The sequence below is a fragment of the Pholis gunnellus genome (genome assembly GCF_910591455.1).
Source record: "Pholis gunnellus genome assembly, chromosome: 13".
In the NCBI taxonomy this organism is placed as follows: domain Eukaryota; kingdom Metazoa; phylum Chordata; class Actinopteri; order Perciformes; family Pholidae; genus Pholis; species Pholis gunnellus.
Window position 1 is genome coordinate 5,394,405 of NC_136540.1, and position 7,622 is coordinate 5,402,026.

The following is a 7,622-nucleotide window of genomic DNA, read 5'->3' on the forward strand; positions in this document are numbered from 1 at the left end:
TGATTTTAGAGCAAGACCATGAATGGGCTTCACACTTCACCTCATTTCTGCTTTTCATTGATATCAGAATATTATTTTAGCCGGTCTAAACTTTGCCATCCACCCACAATCCATATGTAATTATGTTTGCATTGTTTTTGTGCTTTATGGGTCAAAACGTCACCAACGCATCTTGGTTTGGACTGGGACAACTTTGGTTGTAAAGTTTGTAGAGTTTTAGTCTAGATAAGATTTAAAATTTAAAAAAAGTTTCAACCACATTTTAATGATCAACAGATTCATTGAACTATAGTAACTGAAATACTGTTATTCATAAGATTTAGCTCATATATAGATATATTTTTAATTGCAAATCACATGTTAACTGGGAATCTGACTTAATCTCATATTAAAGGTTATATTTAGACCAAGATCTTCCTATTCTGCTCACAAAACAGGTTTGACATTGGAGCCTATCACGAGCTGTAGCTACCTCTCATTAGTTTCTAGTGTGATGTCGAGTCTTCATATATATTCATGCTGTTTGACCAGCCGAAGGCAGGTAACTGGAGATTTGTCCATGGCACTTGATCCCACCCACTCCTTCGGGGGCTGCAGGGGATATGCACTCATTACCTCCTGCCCCTTCACTATAGCCAGCTCTGCTGCAGAGGCATTGTTCCAGCTGTGCTTATCAACACTGCTCGTGTGGTTGAGTTGTATCCTGGAATGCACCAGGGCTGAATAACTGGAAAATCCCCAGTCCCTCGCTGCTGAGAGAGAGTCTCCACGACAGAAATGGGGGCAACTAAAACAGAGATTAAGCGGCTCACTCATTCTAATGTAAGACTGGCTAAGTACATTTTAAAGCAAATGAAAATAGACCGAACACCTGAAAAAACAGAAGCTGCACATTGCGAGTGAGTCACTTCACCAGAGACAAAAATATTTTCAATGCACAAACCCACAACAGCCAAAGTAAGAAATAAAATGTCAAAAGGTTGTTGTGATAATCACCAAACATTAGATTAAGATCTAGCCTGGAACATAACAGAACATAAGGACACTGGAAAATAAATGTGTTTGTGTATGTGAACTCAGCAAATCACCTTCTACCATCTCTCCTTGGACTTTTTTCCCAGGAGGAGCAGCAAGAGACGAGGTGTACGGGAACCAGAGCATAATATACAACAAGTAGAGAGAACTGAATCCCTCCGCTGATGCAACCCAACACGAGATGTTTACAAGTGACCCAAAAGCTAGAACAACCTGCAATTCTTAAGAGCATTTTAGTCGGGAAATCTAACAAATCTGACATTTGTAGGTTTTCAATGTGCTCTAAATTCAAATGTAAACACTAAAAATGTGTTCTCAATTCTTTGAATTAGCTCGATCACTTTGAGTTCACTGGTTTTGGTACAGACTCAAAGACTGCATAGGCGTGGCAGTGTTTTACAATTTCTTTTTCATGTTTTATTGACATGCAGACATCTCTTTACACTCAGCTGAACATTTTCACAATAGAAGAAACAATCTAAAAAAGTCTCCTTAGTGTGACAGTTTGGCTGGGCTCGTTTTGTCCTCCATTTGCACATCACTCCGTTGCGGGGACCCATCCGTATGGGCAACAGGCCCAGGGTCTGTTCCACTGAAGGTCTCCGCGTCTGCACCCGCGTCATCGCTTGCGTCTGTGCCGCAGTCCGTATGATTTTGTTGCCGCTCCAGCAGAGTGATGCGCTGCTTCAGCCGCTGCTGAGTGTGTTTGTATTCGCTGAGCAGGCGGGCGAAGCGAGTCTGGAGGGTGTCCAGAGAGGACTCCAGCCTCTCCACCTTCTCCTCCGTGTCCTCTTTCTGCAGCCCGCCGCTCTCGGTGTTCTCATCAAGCAGGCCCTCCTTCATCAGGATCTCCCGGCCCCTCTCCTCGAGCACAGTCTTGGCATTTGGATACTCGGTCACCGCTTCCATCAAGTCGTCCTTAGAGAGGCAGAAGAGATCCGAGTAGCCCAAGCTGCGAATGTTGGCTGTCCGGCGGTTTCCCATTTTGCTACCTTTTATGTTCAGGATGCTGATTTCCCCGAAGCAGCTGCCGGCGGTGAGGAGAGCGTACTGTGTGACCCCGTCATCAGCCACCACAGCCAGCTTTCCCTCTTTAATTATGTACATCTCCTTCCCTATGTCCCCCTTTCTGCAGATGTAGTCCCCGGGACTGAAGACCTGGGGGCGAAGTTTGAGCACAAGCTCCACCAGCAGGCCAGCCTCACAGTCTTGAAAAATTCGCACTTTCTTCAGGGTCTCCAGGTGTACATTAATTGCAATCTCCGCCCGCAGTTTGTTTGGCAAATTCTTCAGCACCTCCTTCTCGTCTACTGCTTTCTTGTTGGTCCAGAGGTAGTCGAACCACTTGATGACCCGCGTCTCCAGGTCTTTGCTGACCTTGCGGAAGTGCATGTAGTGTTTGATGGCGTCGATCCGGGCTTGAAACTCGGCACGGGTGGCGTTCATGTTGGAAATCATGGAGCCAACATTTCCCACAATTGTGGCAAAGATGAGCACCCCAACGAGAAAGTCAAAGACCACAAATAGGTACTCCTCGTCCCGCACAGGTGCAGGCATCTCTCCAATGGTGGTGAGAGTAAGAGTCGACCAGTACAGACAGTAGACGTAACTCCGAGTCAAGGAGGAATACTCAGGTTTGGAGATGTTTGGGAACACCCAAGTGTCCGAGCCAAATCCCAAAGAATTGGATATAGCGTAGTAGATGCAGGCGTTCCAGTGAATGATGACCAGGATGTAAAGCACCAAGTTGCCGATACGGAAGATGTTGGGGTAGTTGGTGCGCGTCTCGGTGCGGTCAAAGAATTCAAACATGCGCGGGAATCGAAGCAGACGGTTAAACCTGAGCTGTGGCGTATGGATGCCAGTGGAGATGTACGCCAGGTCCGTGGGCAGGATGGACACCACGTCCAGCTTGAACTGTAACGTTCGGACGTAGCTGTCTCTGAGCTTGGCATGGTCCTTCACCAGCAGACCTTGTTCCAAGAACCCTGAGACAAGAAGAATAGAGCACAAACTCAGCTGAGCCTTGATCTCAACTCACTGTTGTGTTTTTCTTACTGCATTTCAGCACCTTTCAGCTCATTGTTTTGATTTTATGTCTCGGAACTTTACTGTTTGAGACTCTCATTAACCCTGCTTTCTGTGAAATATCTTATATACCTACCCCGGGGCAGACAGGAAAGATAATGTTAGGGGCTAGCTGGTGAATTTAGCGGAGCATTTAGCAGTTAAAGAGCCAGATTATGTCCCGCAGGAGTTGGTGGAGAACAAAAAGTAGTTAAAAGGAGAGTGAATATTAAACTATCACGTGGCCAGAAACTCAACTCCAAACGAATGACAGTGTTTTGTATTTTTAAATAAGTTACCTGTGCGAAGTCGGACGCAAGTGTCAATTATGTACACAAAGTCAGAGAGGTAGTCCAGCACCAGCCAGCAGATGTAATTGCTCACCTGTAACTTTTCAAAGCATGCCCTGTGAGTGGAAAAAAAAAGAATTACTGCTCCAGCCTGTACGTGGTCAGAACACCCATCCACCACATCCATCACCAACAGATAACGATTGTGGTGTCATTACCTCGCTACAACAAGGAACCAGTTGTAGAGCACTGCTATGGCGATGACAAATAACCAGCGGTAGTAGGCGTTATCGGCTGGGGACACCACAAACAAATCCCACTTTTTCCTGAAAGCGTGGCGAGATTTGCAAATACAGTCAGACACAACTGTGGTTTATAGAGTATAGTTTACATTATTACTGCAAAGATAGGAAAAATAGAAGCATCTGCAAGGTATGAAGCAGGCGGGCATACCTAAAGATCCCTTTGGCATTGTTGCCATTGGCATCTGGTTGCGTGTTGCTGATGCGGCTGGGGGCCGTTCGCAGCTCGGGGCCACGAAAGCGCTCCAGGAAGGAGTCCGGCCGCTCCTCCTCCTCCAGCAGGCTCCTGTGTGCCCATTCCCTCAGTCGCACCACCAGGCTCACCAGTCTGACACACACACACACACACACACACACAAGCTCTTATAACATTTTATAGAATTTTATATGAAAATAAAGGCATGACAGTGACACAAGGTAGACATCTCCAAGAAGCTGCAGAACAAATCAGAACATATTCAGAAACAAACACAGTTCAACTTGGTCAGAGTCTCGTTCAGTTGAGATTCTACTGGGATTTACAAATAATTCAACACATTTATGTTTTAAATTACACTACATACGCTTTTATCCAAAGCGATTTACAATATTACACTAAATGATAAATATGTATCTTGGCTTATCCAGGATATGTTTTTAAAAACACTTTAAAAAAGATTTTAAATCCCAGAATTAGTCTTAAAATCTTTCTATAATGATCAGTCAAACAGGTCAATGCACTTTCTGCAATTCTCTTTAATCACAACTGATCTTCTTGGTGTTTATCAAATGTTTGCACTTGTTCCTGAACATCAAGAATTAGTTTTACACAATGACAGAATAAGATGAAAACCATTTCTCTGGATTTATGCGTCTAGTAGTCTTTCACCTGACCAATATGGCCTTTAGGGCATCAAGGTCTTTGTGCAGTATGTCCACTATGTGTACCTTTATCCAGCGTGTGACCTTAAAAAAGACTTGAACAAAACACTCTCTGTAAACTTTGTCTGGGTTGTGGGCTGGTTTTAAAAAGCCAGACAACCGTTGCAAAAAAAACCCTTTACTTTTCTAACAGTTGCTGTAGCTTTACCTTGAGACGGCTCCGATCCTTTGAAATGAACTTCTGGAATTGCGTCCATGAGGGTCGAGACCAGCGACTCTTTGTAGCTCTGAGGATGTGTCATCACACACAGATGGCACTCTGGGGGGGGGGGGGGGGGGGGGGGGGGGGGCAAACACACATGTGGCCTTTCACTTTTTCGCTTTTTTTTGTTGCTTCTCTCAAACAAACCCCTGAGACAAATACACCATGATCCAATAGCTGTCCTCACCTGCTGAGAATACTCTCGGCTCTATCGATGTCCTCATCCAAGGTGGTCTTCACCGACAGACTGTGTGGCGACCGATCCCTCTCAGCCGTCTGGCCCGTCATCCTCAGACCTGCAGGTGAGGACGAACACTCGTGTTACTCTTGTCATCTGCTCTCTGTGTGACTGCCGGTGTCTGCAGAGATGATCTGTGGGAGTGTTTATGGTGCATATGGCAGATTATCCTCAGGAGACAAGAGGGGGGGACGACTGGGACAGTCTGCCACGGTCCCTCACCTGGCCTGTCACACAAGCAGCCGGTTGCCGTGGAGAGTGAAGCAGCTACAAAGAGAAACTGCACGATACTGATGCTGTTTGAAACGTGGAGGTAATGGAGGTGCACCTAGAAAGCCACACCCCTCGCCCCCCAAAAACACGCAGGGCAGTGATGGCCTTTCACCCCGTGCAGTGCCGACACATGTCGAGGTGATTAGGCGACTGTTGCCGTTGTGTGACTAATTGGTGGATCATTAACGAAAACACACACACGCACATTTACACGCCACCTACACACACGCACAGGCAGCCTGAAGCTCCGCGGCTCAGCGAGCCAATCAGCTGCTCTCCCTCAGGAGCAGCATCACTTTGGAAACCAGGGTGCTGCTGACTGAGAGCAAAGTGTGGCACCTATGTGTCATAAGGGTAACTGGGTTTACTGAACAGGCTGCCAAAAGTGCTTAGAGACTAACTACATGTATTACTGTCTTTGATTATGATGATGCTTTATTTTATGGTTCCGTCATCGCTGAATAGTTTCTCAATAATTTCATAGAGTTTCTTAGAGAGAGCATTGTAATTTTAGCGCTTATTATAGGATTATGTAACAACTAGCAAACAACATATATGGAGAATATAGTTGCCAATAATGAATAGATATTTACTTTGGTTTTAATGGAGCTTTTCTTTCAGTGAATTTCTTATTTTTATGTGTCAAATTACATAAAGCTATTTCTAGGAAATGATCAGAAACTAACAGACCTGTCAAAGAAAGCTTTATCTTGTTATTTTGAATACGTAAACAATAAATCACCGACCATTGCATACACATATGATCTATTATATAGCTTTTTATTGAATACATTATGAGATAGAGCTTCTATTTGTTTTACTTGCAACTCACAGTGAAACTTTTCTTTTCTTTTATTCAAACAGTATTAAAATAAAATGCATTTTCGAAAAAACGAGTTTTATTTGTCATTAAATTGTTTTCTTAACAAATTAGCACCTGTGGATTATTAGCATTATAAGAAAACTATGTTTGTCAGAAAAAAAAGAGAAAAATAAAATAATGGAAAAATCTATAATTTTACACACATCTTTATTCATACCTTCAGTTTCCTTCAGTTACTCCAATAAAATCCTTATGGTGACTTCACACAGGAACACCCAGAGCAGCGCTTCCATTCTCAGTGCCCACAGTGGATGCTATGAGAGGAAAAATCAAACTTCATCCAACACTTCTTGAAAAACAAGTCCTGTTCTTGCAACACCTTCTGCTTCTCTTTCTTCTCTCGTCTCCTCTTGAAGTGTGTGTCCCCTCGTTCCCCCTCAGAAGCACGAACACGTGGTCCACCTGATCCTCAGCTGCACCGAGCACCTGCAAGAGTGCACAGGATGTGAGCTGCAGGGCGGGGAAATCTTTGAATGGTTCAGAGCCCAGATGTCAGCTTCAGGCCGAGGAGTCTTCTGGGGAAACCTCTTGGCAGCGCTTCTCCTCTGCATGCCTCTGACGCTGGAGAATAGCGAGAAGCAGCGCAGAGCAGGCAACTCAACAGGGTATTATCTCCTTTGTTGTGTTTGGTGATCTCTTCATAAATCATATATTATATAACATATTGATCATAATGTTTTATGTTAGGCTGTTTGGCATTTCTAAGTTTCCACTATCTTTACATTAGTAGTACATTGATATATTGGCATGATCCTGTGTATATTATACTTGTAGTCTTTACTTGAAATATTGGCTTGTAGTGGTGGAAAGTTACTATAAGTATACAGAAATGTTGTATTTAGGTAATTTTGAGGTACTTGTACATCACTTAGGTGCTACAGTTATACTCCTCCACTACATGTTACACTGTAACAGGGACTTTTTCCTCCACTTTATTTGACAGATACATTTATTCCTCATATAAAACCAGATGTTTACGATACTCCTTCCACCACTGTTGGCTGGATATTTTCTGTATCATTTGAATATTTACATCATATTTCCTCAAAAGTAATTGATTCTATTATTTTTTCTAAGTTTGGTATGAGACTTGGACTGGTTGTTGTCTGATCTGCCTCTCCATCTCGCCTCCATTTAAACCAATCTTGTGGATAAAATGAAAATGGATACTTTATTTACGATTCCAAACGTTCTTTCCAACATCACATGCACAGACACGCCACCCGATGCAAATGGAGCTTGAAGATCCAGATGATGAAGGCCACGGGGGACCGCCTCCTCATCACTGTGACAGAGCCTGACAGTCTCAGCTCTAATCAGATCCGTAGAAAACCAGAGACTCGCTGAGAAAGCCATCGGGGAGCGAAGCCCAGAGGACTTTACATCTAACTGAGATTCAGGCCAGTGAACA

At 44.0% G+C, this 7,622-nt stretch overlaps 1 protein-coding gene across 1 annotated transcript; it reads right to left on the bottom strand.

The window, feature by feature from the left end:
- Positions 1 to 1,527: 1,527 nt before the first annotated feature.
- LOC306704963 (cyclic nucleotide-gated channel alpha-2-like) lies at positions 1,528 to 6,384 on the bottom strand (the record flags this gene model as incomplete). Its single annotated transcript, XM_079171587.1, has 7 exons — positions 6,369 to 6,384; positions 5,005 to 5,113; positions 4,764 to 4,874; positions 3,846 to 4,022; positions 3,611 to 3,718; positions 3,402 to 3,508; positions 1,528 to 3,023 (listed from the first exon to the last, which is right to left on the bottom strand). The coding sequence occupies exons 2-7, from the start codon at positions 5,103 to 5,105 to the stop codon at positions 1,528 to 1,530; spliced, it is 2,100 nt and encodes a 699-aa protein (XP_079027713.1). The 5' UTR covers positions 5,106 to 5,113; positions 6,369 to 6,384.
- Between the last annotated feature and the right edge of the window lie 1,238 nt (positions 6,385 to 7,622).